The sequence below is a fragment of the Rutidosis leptorrhynchoides genome, chromosome 6, assembly GCF_046630445.1.
Source record: "Rutidosis leptorrhynchoides isolate AG116_Rl617_1_P2 chromosome 6, CSIRO_AGI_Rlap_v1, whole genome shotgun sequence".
Taxonomy (NCBI): Eukaryota; Viridiplantae; Streptophyta; class Magnoliopsida; order Asterales; family Asteraceae; genus Rutidosis; species Rutidosis leptorrhynchoides.
In genome coordinates, this window is record NC_092338.1 from 314,826,414 (window position 1) to 314,846,255 (window position 19,842).

The following is a 19,842-nucleotide window of genomic DNA, read 5'->3' on the forward strand; positions in this document are numbered from 1 at the left end:
CTTAGTCCAGGTCCGCCACATCAACGCTACCTCCGCACTTCCTTCCCAGGACTAATCAGGACTAACCCAGGACTAAACACTCCCAACAGTTATACCTTTCTTCCATATTTTTTAATTATTTTTTTTTTTTTTAAACAATATTTATTTAAATAACACTAAACTTTTATTATAAATTAAAAAACATTACAATACTTGAAATAAAAAATTTAAAAAAATACATTAAAAAAATACATTTTAAAAAAAATTACATTAGAAATAAATAACTAGTCTTCGCCTTCTTCTTGATCTTGGCCTTCTTTTTCGTCATCGGGAATGTGTGAAGGTGCTGTCTCGAATTGATTGTTTGGATTAATTGTCAGATCATGTCGAGTTCGATAATTATGTGGAAGATTATATACGTGTTCTACAAGCATATCTCGTAGTAGTCGATGAATGTTAACATCTCTTAAATCCGCGTATCCACATATGTTGTTCGACTCTTTCATGGAATGTTCCTCGTGCACGTCGTATCGGACGATAATTCTCCTCGAGTCCACAAAATGAACGACCATTGTCTTCGGTTATCATATTATTTAAAATAATACATGATAACATAATCCGTCTAATTTTGCGGATGTAATACGGTCGTGCCGGATGTTGAACAATGGCCCATCGACCTTGTAGTATTCCAAATGCCCGTTCAATATCTTTTCTTGCCGATGATTGATACTTTGAGAATTTAGATTGTTTCGGGTCTATCGAATTTCTAAACGACTTAACTAATGTAGCCCATTCCTGATAAATACCATCCGCCAAATAATAACCTTTAGAAAACGTACATCCGTTAACCGTAAAAGTACATGGAGGTGCTTCACCGGCTAACAAGTCGGTGAATAAATCGGATTGATTAAGAACGTTAATATCATTATTTGAACCCGAGGGTCCAAAATAAGCGTGCCAAAACCATCCATCGTACGAGGCAACCTCTTCAAGCATAATTGACAGATAACCATGGTCACCTCACGTATAATGACCCTTCCACCGGGCAGGACAATTTCTCCATCATCAATGCATACAATCGATACTTCCTAACATCACCGAAAAACCATGTATTTGAGCATGCTTATCAGTCAAATGTTGCACATCTTGCGCGGTTGCTTTTCTCAAGTATTCGGTAGCATACAAGTGAAAAAATACATTTGCAATAATTGTTTAAACAATCGTATGAGGTTTGCTCACCCATATGCAAATATTCATCAAAAAGATCTGCCGAAGTAGCATACGCTAGTTGACGTATGGCGGATGTTATTTTTTGAACAATATTAAAACCAAGTAATCCGGTAGCATCACGTCTTTGACGAAAATAAGTAAAGTATTCGGGAATAGGAGTTTGAGAAAAATTCAAAATATCTTGACATATACGAAGAAATAAAGTTTTGCTTATTCGGTACCTTCTACGAAAAACATCTCTCGGGAACGTCGGATTGTCGGAGAAATAATCATTATATTGAGCTCTTGCACGGCCTTCGCGATCCCTATATAAATACCTTCGAGGTGCTCTTGGTACGGGGACAACATATTCATCGTCACTTAACTCATCCAACGCATCAAGTAATTCAAGTGCGCGAGTATTGTTTTGATCAGTCGTATGTGTGATCGTTAACAAATCGTTTAGCTCGGGATCGAAATTTGTGTTATTTGGATTCATATTGATGATGATAAAAATAAATATAAAGAGTGAAAGTGATAAAAAGGAAGAAATGGAAAGAAATGTTTGATTAAATGGTATAAAATGAAGTGAAATGGTGTGTGTAAAGTGTATAAAATGAGGTGTTTATATAGAGTGTAAGAAAGAAAAAAAAAAATAACCGTTGCATTCTAGCCGTTAACTTTTTTATAATTTTTCAACGGTCATTTTTTCCCAATTTTTCCCGTCCAACAATATGATTAAAAAGCACGAAGGGGATAACGATGGGTTGGACGATTTGCTGGGCGGACCCCTGGGCGGCCCGCTGCCATCGGCGCCGTTGGGAATGCTCTTATAAAGTATGTTTTATTTAAGGTAAATGGTGGAAACCGTTAAATAAATGCACAAACAAGCATGCAATGTATCAAATTTGTTATTCAAGTTAGAAACAGGCTAGGAATTGGTGCTATGGTTTTTGCGAAGTTTATTAATACTCTTGAAGTTCTAAAAATATGACTTTGTTTACACATCACCAGCCACGTCGATTTTTTTTAAAGTTCATTATAACACATGACATCCATGTCATTTAATACAAAAATACATTTTGTTACGAATATATGTAGTAAATATAAGAGTGAATTTGTTTACCTCTTAATTGGTTTTTATTTGATTTAGTGTTAAAATACAGAACTACTCAGCATTCAAATAAAAACAAAAATTAAAATTAAATAATAAAGCAATTCATCCTTTATAGGCATCGATAAATTAAAAGACATGAGTTGTAATCACTTGCATCCATAAATTTGCTTGAAAACAAAGGGACCAATGAGAACGCGACATGTGGCGCGAAAATCACATGTGATTGAAAAAAAAAATTCGAAAATTTTTTTTTTTGAAATTTTTTTTTTTTGAAAATTTTTTTTTTCGAATTTTTTTAAGAAATTTTTTTTTCGAATTTTTTTTTAAAAATCACATGTGATTGAAAATCATATGTGATTATGCATGTCAATCACATGTGATTGTAAACCCAATCACATGTGATTATGCATGGCAAATCCAATCACATGTGATTGTACAATTCAATCACATGTGATTGTGCAGGTAAATCACATGTGATTGTAAAAAAAAAAAAATTTTAAAAAAATTAAAATTTTTTTTCAATCACATATGATTGTAAAAAAAAATTTTTTTTTTAAAATTTTGAAAAAAAAATTAAATTTTTTTTTTCAAAAAAAATTTTTGAATTTTTTTTCCAATCACATGTGATTTTCGCGACACATGTCGCGCTCTCATTGGTCCATTGAATCTCAACTTAATTTATGGACTCAAATGAATATTACTCTAAAAGACATATACAAAAGATACAGATGCTGTAAACAAGATACGCTTCTTTTACCCAAATCAAGATAAACCCTAGAAAATTCAAACGGACATGAATGACTTCAATTCTAATAAATCCTTTCAAATTTACACATTGTATTATCATCTCCACCACCATCCTCTGAACTGTATCTATTCCATTACTTCTGTTTTTTGCACCTACTCACGATGTCAGTTTAGAAACACGATTACATTCAAGAGATTGACAATGTCAAAAGCTCATGGAAATTGAAAGTTAAGGTTCTTCGTATTTTCGTATTTGTAAGACGATGTACGAACTGCAAATATTTACATGGATAAAAAAGTGTATGCTTATTTTTTTTTATATTGCTTTCGTTATGCTGTTAATAATACATGTTTGATTTCAACATATATGTGCTTGTTTTATTTTCTTATATTTGTACGATGTAGTGTGACAAAATCAGTGTTGTTGTGAAGAAAGTTTTATGTCCATACTTTGAGAAGGATTTGGAAGAAGGTGAAGTGTTCATGATAAGTAGATTTAGTGTGAGTGATAACAAAGGAAAGTATCTAGTATATATGCATAAGTTAAAGCTAAATTTCTATCGTTATACAAGTCTCAGGAGGGTGTGTTCTTTTGATGGTCCTAAAATGCCTTCCAGTGCTTGCCATTCAGCCATATCTTTGACAAAAAGGATGACCCTAACCTTTTAATTGGTACAGAATATTATATTATTTGTTAATTTTGATATATATGCATGTAATTAAACAGAAATTACATCTATATGTGTATTTTAGATATCATTGGAAGAGTTGTAGACTGTGGTGATTGGAAACCTTATGAAAAGATGAAGATGGAGGAGAAGGAAAGCGTATGAATATTATATTTGAGGATGTTGAGTATGTTTTTAACTATTCTTATCTCTATGTTTGATCAACAAAAATATGGCACAACTAATGCATCTTTATTATTATGTAGTAATTTGAAGCTTTGTGAGATGAATTTGCACAACAGATGCACAATTTTATTGTTGGAAACAATACTCAAGATGATATTCTTCTGATAGTTCAATTTGGTAGAATAAAATATCGGAAAGGTGGGCTAAACATACGTTTTATAAATAAACTTTTTCAGCTATATAAGCATCTAATACTATCTCTACATTTGTCATCTGATGATGTTTGTTTGTCCTCACAGTTTCAAAAGAATTAACCATCCATAATGCATACGATGATACAAAACTATTTATCAACGCTCATTTTTCTGAAGTTGTCGAGTTCGGACAAATTTTGAGTTCTAAAATTGATATACCTTCATTTTCTCAAGGTGCAAGTTAGCTTTCTTCCGAGGTTCAGTCTGTTAATGATCATTTTCTTAGAACTGTAACAACCCGACATCGCAAAACCGAAACTCGACACAATTTTTTTTTTAAACGGACAAGTAAACTGGCCAGGCCAGACACGCGGTGCGCGCAGCCATGCGCGGCGCGCATTAACACCCAAAATCAGATCAGGAACAAGGCCTGCCAGCTGCTGCATTTTTTTACCCATTTGCGCGGTGCGCATTAGTACACGAAAAAGGCTGTTGCCAGTTTTCACATAGGAGGCCAAACCTCCAACCTAATTTCACACAACATAAGTCCGATTACGACCCAAAAGTAGTTTACATAATTTCAAAGATTAGAGTATACAAAAGGGTACGACGACCCGTACATCACCAAAGTATTTTCGACCCGTGAGTTTAAGTACCAAACAAAAGACGAGCATGGTGTTTGGGATTAAACTACCCAAAACCTAGGTCGAATCACAAAAGCCTCCTCTAACAAATCCAAAGAGGTGAAATCTCTAATCCAAGCATATACCCTTGCCCTTGTCCACGCCGGAACCTAAAAAGGTAAACAACGAGAGGGTAAGCAACGCTTAGTGAATGCAATAATTATACATATACATATATAATCTACTTACTTGCAAACACTTACGCAATTACCGTATACGAGCTAGCAATTTAGCAACTATGCAATCACAATGCAAAACTAGATATCCGCAATCTCAATAAGCTAGCATTACCAATAGCATATAGTTCACAATTCGATACGCTTAAACTATCACACATAACCATGGTTAACCACAACACACACAAGGGAACGGTACTCGCATAATGACCATTGGTACTCGCACAATGACCGTTAGTGTACACTAACCCCCTAGGTGGACGTCTGCACTTACCGAACCACCCTTCACGCACATGTGGTCTCCATCGCACAAAAGTGTAGTGAATCCACACGCCCGGATAACACTATAGTGAATCCACACGCCCGGATAACACTAACCACAAGCCAACAAGCAAATACACTATATACCCACATATATAATTATTCCACTCACCTTGACGCCTTCGATGAATGAGAAATCAAGCTTGCAACCTTCAAAGTAACGTACCTATTACATTGTGCATATAATCAATCTAACAATCAAGTTGTTCAACCAACTCATATCCTAGTGTCATTTCGACCCATAGTGTAATTTCGACCCATTTGCACTCTTAACCCTAATATTGTGTCAACTTCGCCAAAACCCTAACACTTAGCCAAATATGGTCTTAATACACTTTTTAACACAGAGTTATCGCATTTACACACTCATTACCCAACTTAGGTCATCAAAGACTTGTTTGACCCATTTCAAGGTTAACACGCCCATTTTGGGTCACCCACAACCCAAATAACACCCAACCACAAAGTGTACTAGTGGTAGTTAACCCTTTATGACCCATAACATCATTTAACACATTAAAACCCTAGGTTAGTCATCCTTGGGTCCTCATGACCCAAGCTTACCCAAGAACACCCAAATCCCCAACAAATGGGTTTTAGGTTCATCACTAGCCCAAACCCTAACCCTTAATCTATCACAATAAAGGAAAATCAAGATTAGGACTTACCACCACACTCCAAACGTAGCTTTTGACTAGATGAACAATTTTAAAACTCGAGCTTCGACCCGAAATGAGCTTCTTCCTCCTTTGCTTGAGCTTTCTCACACTAGAACTTCCTCTCTCTCTAGAATTAATGTGGAAGTGATAAGGTAGATGAAAATAAAGTTATGACACCCACCAAACCGATCTTGGGGCCTTAAACTCGTCCCACAAGTGAAAGTACCAAATTGCCCCTTTAAAATATCTAAAAAGGTGGAAGTGAGCTGTTAGCTCGATATGCGCGCCGCGCATCCAAGTGCGCACCGCGCATCCAAGTGCGCACCGCGCACTTCCACTTTTACAGATTCCTGCCTTTATTTATGTATATACAAAATGTACAATTTCGGATTCGGGTCTTAAAACTCTCCCCCACTTGATTCGGATTGCGTCCTCACAATCCACGCCGCATGACAAGCTGGAAGATACACCAAAACAAACTCTTCGGATTCCCACATAAACTCGGAACCTATTGAAAGGACCCGTCCTAATCCATCCGGACAAAGTCCATATCGATTACAAACGATTCACAATAGTTGGTTACATCGCGAGGTACTTGACCTCTATATGATACATTTTACAAACATTGCATTCGTTTTTAAAAGACAAACTTGCTTTATATCGAAAACTGATGACATGCAAATCATTTCATAATATATTCAACTATAATTGACTAAATAATAATCTTGATGAACCCGACGACTCGAATGAAACGTCTTTTGAAATATATCATGATTGACTCCAAGTAATATCTTTTAAATGAGCAATTGCACAGCGGAAGACTTCTTTCTTACCTGAGAATAAACATGCTTTCAAGTGTCAACCAAAAGGTTGGTGAGTTCATTAGTTTAACATAAATAATTATTTCATAATTTTAATAGACCATAAGATTTCATATTTCCATTTCTCATAAACATACGTCCCATGCATAGAGACAAAAATATCATTCATATGGATTGAACACCTGGTAATCGACATTCACAATATGCATATAAGAATATCCCCATCATTCCGGGATCCTCCTTCGGACATGATATAAATTTCGAAGTACTAAAGCATCCGGTACTTTGGATGGGGCTTGTTGGGCCCGATAGATCTATCTTTAGAGTTCGCGTCAATTAGGGTGTCTGTTCCCAAATTCTTAGATTACCAGACTTAATAAAAAGGGGCATATTCGATTTTGATAATTCAACCATAGAATGTAGTTTCACGTACTTGTGTCTATTTTGTAAAACATTTATAAAAACGGCGCATGTATTCTCAGTTCCAAAAATATATATTGCAAAAGCATTTAAAAAGGGATTAATGAAACTCACCTAATGTATTTTGTAGTAAAAATACATAGAACGACATTGAACAAGTATAGGGTTGGCCTTAGATTCACGAACCTATATCATTTGTATATATATTAAAATGTATATTCGTAATCAGACAAATTTAAATATTATTATTAGTGAAATTGTTTTTATATCAATAACTTATATTCATTTTATAAAGTAAAAAATATTAATTTCTGTTATGTTATATATATAATTAGTATATATATATATATAAATATATATCATTTGTTTGTTTAATCAGTATTTTAATAATTCAATATAATATTTGAATGGATAGCATTAATGATAATACTAATATTAATAATAATGACAATAATATTAATAATTCTATTGATGATATTATTAACGATAGTTTTTATAATAAATCTCATAATAATGATAATAACAGTAGTTTTTAATAAAATGGATAATTTAATAGTAATGGTAATGAAAATAATAATTTTGATAATAATACTTAATACTAATCCTAAATGGTAATAATAATACTTATAATAATATTTGTAGTAAAAATAATAATAATGTTAATGTTAATACTAACGTCTTTAATAATAATTATAGTTATGATAAATAATAATAATAAAAATGATACTTTTAATAATAATGATAGAAAAATGATAAATTAAATAATACCTTGAATAATAATAATAATAATAATAATAATAATAATAATAATAGTGATAACTTTACTTAAATGATAATTTTTAATATTTTTAGTAATAAGAATAATAATAACATAACAATATTAGTAATAATAATAACTATAATGTCTAATATAATAATACTCTTACTAATAATGATATTAATAATGATTTTACTAATAATAATACTTCTAATAGTAATATTAGTGATAACATCTAATTTGGATCATGACTTAATTATAGTTTTACCCATTTTCATATTTGTATTCATAATTCATAATTTATATGTATATAATATTATAATCCTTACAATAACTCTTATCATAATACTAACAATAATAATACTTAATACACCAATAATAACACAATTAATAATAATCTTAATAATAACAATAATAAAATTAATAGGAATAATAATAATAACAATAAACAATAATAAAAATTTGATAATGAGAGTTATACCCTCCTAAACGTCATCGAGCATAATCGTCATTCATCATCACCATCGTCCATTATCATCATGATCTTCATTATTGTCATCATCATACTCAAATCATAATCATAAAATAATAAAATAAAAAAAATTAATAATAGGTATGATAAATAATAATAATAATCATAATAATAATAATGATAAAAGTATACCATTATCATTTTCATTTTCATATTTCATTATCATCATATCTCGGCATCATCATCATCATCTCTTCGGCATCATCATCATCATCTCTCGGCATTATCATCATCTCATATCTCGGCATCATCATCAACATCCCTTCGGCATCATCATCATCATCTCTTCGGCATCATCCTCATCATCTCTTCGGCATCATCATCATCATCTTTCGAATCCTGTATCATATCATCATCATCAACACTATTCATCATCTTCAACGTGATAACTTCACTGTTGTTTAGCAGAACAGAAAACAGAAGGCTTAGCAGTAGTAGCGGTGGTCTGTGGTGGTGGTTTCGACGGTGAACAGCAGCAGAACAGTAGCAGCAATAGTCAACAATAAATAGGGGCAATTAGCGGTTAAAGGTGGTGATTTATGGTTGGTTTTTCAGCTGATCAGAATCAAAAATAGTTAACGAGCAGCAGCTGCAGTGAATACCGATGTTGGGTGGTTCACGACGGTTTCAAGGTGGTGGTGTTATGAGACTATTTACAGCGAAAAAAAAAAGACAGAAGTAGCAGCAGTTGCTGCAGTGGTTTACGGCTGCAGAGATGATAGATGGGTGACGGTGGTGCTTGGTTGTTCATGGTGGAGATGGTGATAGATTGTTGATGTAGGGTGGGGATGGTGATTAGTGGTGATCAAAGAAGTGGGAAGGTGAACGATGGTGAAGTAAGAAGGAGAGAAGAAAGAGAGAGAGAAGGTGGCTGTTGCCAGCGGTGATGGTGGCCGGTGGTGGTGGTGGCAGCGAGTCTGGTGGCGGCGACTCTCTTCTTTTTTACTTACAGTATATACATATATTACATATATATAGATATATATTTTATGTATTATATATAATTTTTAATATAAATAATAATAATAATTACAAAGTAAAACCTACACAAGTGGAATGATTAGAGTACAGTATGCACAAGACTTGCCGACAGTTGATCAAGGATGGGTATATCGTGTTCAATGCTAAACAGTTAACGCAATAAAGTGTTCCTAAAAATCTCAAATTTTTAGATTAAATGTAATTAATTATTTCACTCATTACCTGATTGAAACCTGATCAAAAAGGTTCTAAAAATATTTAATTTCTGTTCCAATTTATATGTATGGAGTACCAATATTCAAACTAAAAAGGGTAAAAATATATTTAACAAATCTAAGATCTTCAAAATCAATTTGCAGTTCAACTTTTATTTCAATCTATCATGAACAAGTACTATATCTATATTAAAATTAACAAAACGTCAACCGAGTGTTACTAACGTTTACTAATTAAGCTCGAAATCATTTATTTTTAATATGTTCACATTCTATATAAAAACAGTTTTAAAATTAGTAAGTTTAATTACTAAAACAAATATATTATATATTTTTAAACAATTAGATTTAATATAACTTTATATATTTACAAATAATATTTATATACATAATTATATATATATATATATATATATATATATATATATATATATATATATATATATATATATATATATATATATATATATATATATATATATATATATATATATATATATATATATATATATATAAATATTGTTTCCATTACATCGCATGTTATTTTACATATTTAATTCTAACAGTTTAATCATATATTATTTCAATAATATCTATATGCATCTATTTATATAGTTGTTCGTGAATAGTCGGGAATAGTCGAAGGGTAATTGATTACATTAACACAATTCAAAGTTTTTGAAAACATTAACATTACAGACCTTGCTTATCGTGTCAAAACTATATAAAGATTAAGTTTAAATTTGGTCAGAAATTCCCGGGTCATCACAGTACCTACCCGTTAAAGAAATTTCGTACCGAAATTTGAGTGAGGTGGTTATTGCTAACAATAAAAAATGTTTTCATGACCAATATGAGTTGATAATTAGAGGTTTATCATCATTGAATAATAATGATAAAACAATTCGATTATTCTAAGAATACGAATGAAGCTATCGCAAAATAGTGAATTGAAGAAAATAAGATCTTTCCTTAGCCTTTGACGTAAACAGGGTTGAATTCCGGAATTCATGGGATTTATAGAAAATCTTCGAAATCAAAAAGATTTGATTCTTCGGTGAGTAAGCAAATTAAGATCTCTATAATTAAATACGGTGATCTGCCTCGATTACTCTGTCTGATATTTCCATTATAAATTAAGCTCTTCCGTTCCATTATTCTCACCATTCTTATACTTTCTTTCTTAGTTCATACATCCCAAAAGATTGTGAAAATGCTTAGTCAAGTTCTGATCATTGTCCTCATTCTTACCATTGCAACAATCATTCTCCTTTTCCAACTTCCACCAGAGGAATCTGCCTTCTTCTACTTCGCCCTTGGGATTATAATGTTTTTAATTCTCCCGTGTCTTTATGTTGCGATAAACATTGATATGCACGGTTTGTAATTTATGTGTTGTTATCAGACTTTATATTCTCCCTTATATTTCAAAGTTCTATGCTTTTGTCTCCTCTTCCCGACTTCAAGTTAAGTGAATAATAGTCCAGAATTTGTAGATATAGAGTTTCGAATGATTATAATGTTCTAAGCAGGAAGGAATGTGATAGCACGGTTTGATTTGTCAAATTACCAGAATCACTGAGAATAGAACTAGCAAGAATATATTTTCTTGATATGTTCGGAGGTAAAGTAGAATGAACGAGTCGTGTAACATGGCACATGATGACGTTATGATCTGTGAATCATCACATTTCATTAGAAACTCAGCATTACTTACTGTAATATAATCACGGTGATCAAGTGTCATTATATTATACTCACTCATGCATCAGTTCCCAACACTACTTCAAAAACATTCATATTTTAAGCTCAAAAGTTTACATAATATAGAAACTAACAGTTTCTATATGATGTAACACTGATTGCATGAAAAGATTAATGATTTCAGATAAGAGTAATTATAAAAATATCTTCAGAAATGTGGAGAATATTTATAATGAAAGATACGATGATATCTTGGAATTTCTAATATCGAAGTATGATGAAGAAGAGTTATCCGTAAGGGTTTAGATTCGGAAGCAAGGTATTTGCTAAAGATTTTATCAGAAACAGAATCATTTATATTCTTTGAAGTCAAACTTATTCTTTGTGATTTGTCCGCGGCTTCTTTCATAGTTTCGCATAATCCGCTTTTCAGTACTAGATTTTCTATTGAATGTTTCCAATACAATGATACACAGAAAGCACGAAGAGGTATATAATTTCGGACGAGAATATTTATGAAAATATCCTCAGAAATATCGAAGATATTGATGATGATATTTTGGAATTTCTAAGTTCGATGGTTGATAGAGAAAGATTTTCCGTAAAATTTTAACATGACTTCGGAGCAAGATATTCTCTAAAGATTTCAACGGATCCAGAATTATCTGGATTATTTGAATATAGGGTATAGCCCTTGTATTTGTCCTTGGTCTCCTTCATGGTTAACTCTATCCATTTTCCAGTTCCAACATTTCTGAGCTTTTCCAACATATTATTCTTTATCATCAAACTTCCAATGATTTAAGGTCGTCTACGGCTATCTACGGTTTCTGCTGCTTCATTCAGCTTTTTCAACATTCGGAGTATTGATTTGTAGACTGAGTGCTTTTCAGAATTTTAGAACGAAAGACCATAATTCTAAGAGATAAATGTTATACATGTAACTGTTGATGTAGATATGCTGTGAGTTTTCAAAGTACTGATTGCTGATTCCTGGTAATTGGTATGGTAGTTCTCGTTACAATATGCGGATGAGTATATGATAGGGTTTCAATGAATAAATATAATGATTTGTCAAAGAGATTTAAGCCAAGAAGTAACGAGGTTGCTGGTACTTCTGCTGGTAATAAGATGGAATACAAAAGATTTCTCAGAAACAATAAAAGAGTACACATATAAATCAAGGTTATAATAATGTTGTTTCGAACGAAAAGTCAAAGTTAACTTGCTGGAGCCGTGACAAAATTTGCTAATTTGGAAAAGGATTGCAAATTTATTTTGGGTAATAATAACACTAAGAAATTTGCATAGCTACTTTTTAAACGTTTACTCAGGTTTCGAGTGGTTGTAAGTGCATATCTATATGCATCAATCTTTTCTTCTGTAGATGAAGTGCGGTTGGTTCATCCACTCGATTGAGGTGTTTTCAAGAATTATGAAAGGTTTGAACGCGGATTGTAATCGTCAAGATACAAATGAGGTTTAAGATGAAATCAAGTGGAAACTTGAAGAATTGTTTAGTTTCATATGTTATAATCAATATTTTAATTCATTTTAATTGTCCAATGTTGGTAGTCCTCAGTTGATAGTCCACAATTAGCAATATATAATATTCGAATTAATTAATACATGTCGTGACCCGTATACGTCTCAGACTCGATCACAACTCAAATTATATATATTATTGTAGAATCAACCTCAACCATGTATAGAGAACTCGATCATTACTGCATATAGAGTGTGTATGGTTATTCTAAATAATATATATAAATGCGTCGATATGATATGTCAAAACCTTGTATACGTGTCCCGATATTTAAAGTGCGTAAAATAAATACAAAAATTAAATGACGATAAATAAAATGCGTAAAGTAAATAACAGAAATTAAATAACGATAAATAAAATTGCGAGAATTAAAATTGCGATAAAATAAATTGCGATAATTAAATTGCGATAAATAAAATGTAATATGGAATTAACAGTTAGCTAGGAACAGTTAGCTAGGATTTTGTTAGCGTGGTTTCTTAACAAAATTTCATATTGTTAATTAGTCTGTTTCTAATCAATTTTTATTGTGTCCATTATTTCTTCATTATGCCACTTATTGGATTCTGATAAATCAAAATCCAAATATGAAATTGGATGAATATGGTTATTCTGTGGTGAACGGATTTGTATATCAGTAGATGTAAGTAGGATAGTATATGACTGTTGAAACAGATTCGAAGAACGTACAATGTAACTTATTAATGTGAAATTTAAATATTCCTCGGGTATTACCTACCCGTTAAATACTTTCACCATTAACAGTTTGTACAAGAGAATTTTTAATTATAATCTTTATGAAAACATATATACATATATATTTTCTTCAGATGTATTCATGGATTTAATGAGTTAATATGATATTAAACTCATTTGCTTTTCGGTTGGAACTAGAATAAATAATCTCTAAAACTTTAGAGATTACATATTCGCCATGTCGAACGAAGATAAATGAGGTAGAACGATACGTATAACGAAGATCATACTCAAAGTACAGATGAAGATATTGAAGCATGGATTGTTGATGGTACTGTTGGTGCCGGTGATGTTGCTGGATGAAATGTCCCGTTCTTATTGATTAAAAACGTTCCATATTAATTGATTTCGTTGCGAGGTTTTGACCTCTATATGAGACGTTTTTCAAAGACTGCATTCATTTTTAAAACAAACCATAACCTTTATTTCATAGATAAAGGTTTTAAAAAGCTTTACGTAGATTATCAAATAATGATAATCTAAAATATCCTGTTTACACACGACCATTACATAATGGTTTACAATACAAATATGTTACAACAAAATAAGTTTCTTGAATGCAGTTTTTACACAATATCATACAAGCATGGACTCCAAATCTCGTCCTTATTTAAGTATGCGACAGCGGAAGCTCTTAATAATCACCTGAGAATAAACATGCTTAAAACGTCAACAAAAATGTTGGTGAGTTATAGGTTTAACCTATATATATATCAAATCATAATAATAGACCACAAGATTTCATATTTCAATACACATCCCATACATAGAGATAAAAATCATTCATATGGTGAACACCTGGTAACCGACATTAACAAGATGCATATATAAGAATATCCCCATCATTCCGGGACACCCTTCGGATATGATATAATTTCGAAGTACTAAAGCATCCGGTACTTTGGATGGGGTTTGTTAGGCCCAATAGATCTATCTTTAGGATTCGCGTCAATTAGGGTGTCTGTTCCCTAATTCTTAGATTACCAGACTTAATAAAAAGGGGCATATTCGATTTCGATAATTCAACCATAGAATGTAGTTTCACATACTTGTGTCTATTTTGTAAATCATTTATAAAACCTGCATGTATTCTCATCCCAAAAATATTAGATTTTAAAAGTGGGACTATAACTCACTTTCACAGATTTTTACTTCGTCGGGAAGTAAGACTTGGCCACTGGTTGATTCACGAACCTTAAGTTCCTTGGATAAACCTACTGAAAAAGAGAAAAATGGATCTAGCTTCAATGGATCCTTGGATGGCTCGAAGTTCTTGTATTAGAATGATAACCTACTGTAAGAAACAAAGATTTCTTGAGGTTGGATGATCACCTTACAAGATTGGAAGTGAGCTAGCAAACTTGAAAGTATTCTTGATTTTATGAAACTAGAACTTTTGAAATTTATGAAGAACACTTAGAACTTGAAGATAGAACTTGAGAGAGATCAATTAGATGAAGAAAATTGAAGAATGAAAGTGTTTGTAGGTGTTTTTGGTCGTTGGTGTATGGATTAGATATAAAGGATATGTAATTTTGTTTTCATATAAATAAGTCATGAATGATTACTCATATTTTTGTAATTTTATGAGATATTTCATGCTAGTTGCCAAAAGATGGTTCCCACATGTGTTAGGTGACTCACATGGGCTGCTAAGTGCTGATCATTGGAGTGTATATACCAATAGTACATACATCTAAAAGCTGTGTATTGTACGAGTACGAATACGGGTGCATACGAGTAGAATTGTTGATGAAACTGAACGAGGATGTAATTGTAAGCATTTTTGTTAAGTAGAAGTATTTTGATAAGTGTCTTGAAGTCTTTCAAAAGTGTATGAATACATATTAAAACACTACATGTATATACATTTTAACTGAGTCGTTAAGTCATCGTTAGTCGTTACATGTAAATGTTGTTTTGAAACCTTTAGGTTAACGATCTTGTTATATGTTGTTAACCCCATGTTTATAATATCAAAAGAGATTTTAAATTATTATATTATCATGATATTATGATGTACGAATATCTCTTAATATGATATATATACATTAAATGTCGTTACAACGATAATCGTTACATATATGTCTCGTTTCAAAATCATTAAGTTAGTAGTCTTGTTTTTACATATGTAGTTCATTGTTAATATACTTAATGATATGTTTACTTATCATAATATCATGTTAACTATATATATAACCATATATATGTCATCATATAGTTTTTACAAGTTTTAACGTTCGTGAATCACCAGTCAACTTGGGTGGTCAATTGTCTATATGATACCTATTTTAATTAATCAAGTCTTAACAAGTTTGATTGCTTAACATGTTGGAAACATTTAATCATGTAAATATCAATCTCAATTAATATATATAAACATGGAAAAGTTCGGGTCACTACAGTACCTACCCGTTAAATAAATTTCGTCCCGAAATTTTAAGCTGTTGAAGGTGTTGACGAATCTTCTGGAAATAGATGCGGGTATTTCTTCTTCATCTGATCTTCACGCTCCCAGGTGAACTCGGGTCCTCTACGAGCATTCCATCGAACCTTAACAATTGGTATCTTGTTTTGCTTAAGTCTTTTAACCTCACGATCCATTATTTCGACGGGTTCTTCGATGAATTGAAGTTTTTCGTTGATTTGGATTTCATCTAACGGAATAGTGAGATCTTCTTTAGCAAAACATTTCTTCAAATTCGAGACGTGGAAAGTGTTATGTACAGCCGCGAGTTGTTGAGGTAACTCTAGTCGGTAAGCTACTGGTCCGACACGATCAATAATCTTGAAGGTCCAATATACCTTGGATTTAATTTCCCTCGTTTACCAAATCGAACAACGCCTTTCCAAGGTGCAACTTTAAGCATGACCATCTCTCCAATTTCAAATTCTATATCTTTTCTTTTAATGTCAGCGTAGCTCTTTTGTCGACTTTGGGCGGTTTTCAACCGTTGTTGAATTTGGATGATCTTCTCGGTAGTTTCTTGTATAATCTCCGGACCCGTAATCTGTCTATCCCCCACTTCACTCCAACAAATCGGAGACCTGCACTTTCTACCATAAAGTGCTTCAAACGGCGCCATCTCAATGCTTGAATGGTAGCTGTTGTTGTAGGAAAATTCTACTAATGGTAGATGTCGATCCCAACTGTTTCCGAAATCAATAACACATGCTCGTAGCATGTCTTCAAGCGTTTGTATCATCCTTTCGCTCTGCCCATCAGTTTGTGGATGATAGGCAGTACTCATGTCTAGACGAGTTCCTAATGCTTGCTGTAATGTCTGCCAGAATCTTGAAATAAATCTGCCATCCCTATCAGAGATAATAGAGATTGGTATTCCATGTCTGGAGACAACTTCCTTCAAATACAGTCGTGCTAACTTCTCCATCTTGTCATCTTCTCTTATTGGCAGGAAGTGTGCTGATTTGGTGAGACGATCAACTATTACCCAAATAGTATCAAAACCACTTGCAGTCCTTGGCAATTTAGTGATGAAATCCATGGTAATGTTTTCCCATTTCCATTCCGGGATTTCGGGTTGTTGAAGTAGACCTGATGGTTTTTGATGCTCAGCTTTGACCTTAGAACACGTCAAACATTCTCCTACGTATTTAGCAACATCAGCTTTCATACCCGGCCACCAAAAATGTTTCTTGAGATCCTTGTACATCTTCCCCGTTCCAGGATGTATTGAGTATCTGGTTTTATGAGCTTCTCTAAGTACCATTTCTCTCATATCTCCAAATTTTGGTACCCAAATCCTTTCAGCCCTATACCTGGTTCCGTCTTCCCGAATATTAAGATGCTTCTCCGATCCTTTGGGTATTTCATCCTTTAAATTTCCCTCTTTTAAAACTCCTTGTTGCGCCTCCTTTATTTGAGTAGTAATGTTATTATGAATCATTATATTCATAGATTTTACTCGAATGGGTTCTCTGTCCTTCCTGCTCAAGGCATCGGCTACCACATTTGCCTTCCCCGGGTGGTAACGAATCTCAAAGTCGTAATCATTCAATAATTCAATCCACCTACGCTGCCTCATATTCAGTTGTTTCTGATTAAATATGTGTTGAAGACTTTTGTGGTCGGTATATATAATACTTTTGACCCCATATAAGTAGTGCCTCCAAGTCTTTAATGCAAAAACAACCGCGCCTAATTCCAAATCATGCGTCGTATAATTTTGTTCGTGAATCTTCAATTGTCTAGACGCATAAGCAATCACCTTCGTTCGTTGCATTAATACACAACCGAGACCTTGCTTTGATGCATCACAATAAATCACAAAATCATCATTCCCTTCAGGCAATGACAATATAGGTGCCGTAGTTAGCTTTTTCTTTAATAACTGAAACGCTTTCTCTTGTTCATCATTCCATTCAAATTTCTTCCCTTTATGCGTTAATGCAGTCAAGGGTTTTGCTATTCTGGAAAAGTCTTGGATGAACCTTCTGTAGTAACCAGCTAGTCCTAAAAACTGGCGTATGTGTTTCGGAGTTTTCGGGGTTTCCCACTTTTCAACAGTTTCTATCTTTGCCGGATCCACCTTAATACCTTCTTTGTTCACTATGTGACCGAGGAATTGAACTTCTTCCAACCAAAATGCACACTTTGAAAACTTAGCGTACAATTCTTCCTTCCTCAATACTTCTAACACCTTTCTCAAATGTTCACCGTGTTCTTGGTCATTCTTTGAGTAAATAAGTATGTCATCAATGAAAACAATGACAAACTTGTCAAGGTATGGTCCACACACTCGGTTCATAAGGTCCATGAACACAGCTGGTGCATTAGTTAAACCAAACGGCATGACCATAAATTCGTAATGACCGTAACGTGTTCTGAAAGCAGTCTTTGGAATATCATCTTCTTTCACCCGCATTTGATGATACCCGGAACGTAAGTCAATCTTTGAATAAACAGACGAGCCTTGTAGTTGATCAAATAAGTCATCGATTCTCGGTAGTGGGTAGCGGTTCTTGATGGTAAGTTTGTTCAACTCTCGGTAGTCGATACACAACCTGAATGTACCATCTTTCTTCTTGACAAACAAAACAGGAGCTCCCCACGGTGATGTGCTTGGTCGAATGAAACCGCGCTCTAAAAGTTCTTGTAATTGGCTTTGTAGTTCTTTCATCTCGCTGGGTGCGAGTCTGTAAGGAGCACGAGCTATTGGTGCAGCTCCTGGTACAAGATCTATTTGAAATTCAACGGATCGATGTGGGGGTAATCCCGGTAATTCTTTCGGAAATACATCGGGAAATTCTTTTGCGATGGGAACATCATTGATGCTCTTTTCTTCAGTTTGTACTTTCTCGACGTGTGCTAGAACAGCATAGCAACCTTTTCTTATTAGTTTTTGTGCCTTCAAATTACTAATAAGATGTAGCTTCGTGTTGCCCTTTTCTCCGTACACCATTAAGGGTTTTCCTTTTTCTCGTATAATGCGAATTGCATTTTTGTAACAAACGATCTCTGCTTTCACTTCTTTCAACCAGTCCATACCGATTATCACATCAAAACTCCCTAACTCTACTGGTATCAAATCAATCTTAAATGTTTCGCTAACCAGTTTAATTTCTCGATTCCGACATATATTATCTGCTGAAATTAATTTACCATTTGCTAATTCGAGTAAAAATTTACTATCCAAAGGCGTCAATGGACAACTTAATTTAGCACAAAAATCTCTACTCATATAGCTTCTATCCGCACCCGAATCAAATAAAACGTAAGCAGATTTATTGTCAATAAGAAACGTACCCGTAACAAGCTCCGGGTCTTCCTTTGCCTCTGCCGCATTAATATTGAAAACTCTTCCGCGGCCTTGTCCATTCGTGTTCTCCTGGTTCGGGCAATTTCTAATAATGTGGCTTGGTTTTCCACATTTATAACAAACTACATTGGCATAACTTGCTCCGACACTACTTGCTCCGCCATTACTCGTTCCGACACCATTTGTTCCTTTCGTTCTGTTAACCCCTGGTCCGTAGACATCACACTTCGCCGCGCTATGACCATTTCTTTTACACTTGTTGCAAAATTTGGTGCAGAACCCCGAGTGATACTTTTCACACCTTTGGCATAGCTGCTTCTGATTGTTGTTGTTGTTGCGGTTATTATTGTTGTTAAGATGATTGTTGTGGTTGTTGTTGTTGTTGTTGTTG

At 33.4% G+C, this 19,842-nt stretch overlaps 1 protein-coding gene across 1 annotated transcript; it reads right to left on the reverse strand.

The window, feature by feature from the left end:
- Window positions 1–263: 263 nt before the first annotated feature.
- On the reverse strand, window positions 264–1,687 carry LOC139854653 (uncharacterized). The gene is made up of 3 exons (XM_071843945.1): window positions 1,219–1,687; window positions 643–965; window positions 264–554 (listed from the first exon to the last, which is right to left on the reverse strand). Exons 1-3 carry the CDS (start codon window positions 1,685–1,687, stop codon window positions 264–266), a joined length of 1,083 nt encoding a protein of 360 aa, XP_071700046.1.
- Window positions 1,688–19,842: the final 18,155 nt, after the last annotated feature.

Bases quoted from the DNA above. Each gene is read 5' to 3' on its own strand.
- LOC139854653 (XM_071843945.1), bottom strand. From the start codon at position 1,687: ATGAATCCAAATAACACAAATTTCGATCCCGAGCTAAACGATTTGTTA. The intron at 966-1,218 runs GTGAGCAAACCT...TTATGCTTGAAG, and splicing joins TGATGAATATTTGCATATGG to AGGTTGCCTCGTACGATGGA. The intron at 555-642 runs GTTCAACATCCG...TGATAACCGAAG, and splicing joins TACAAGGTCGATGGGCCATT to ACAATGGTCGTTCATTTTGT.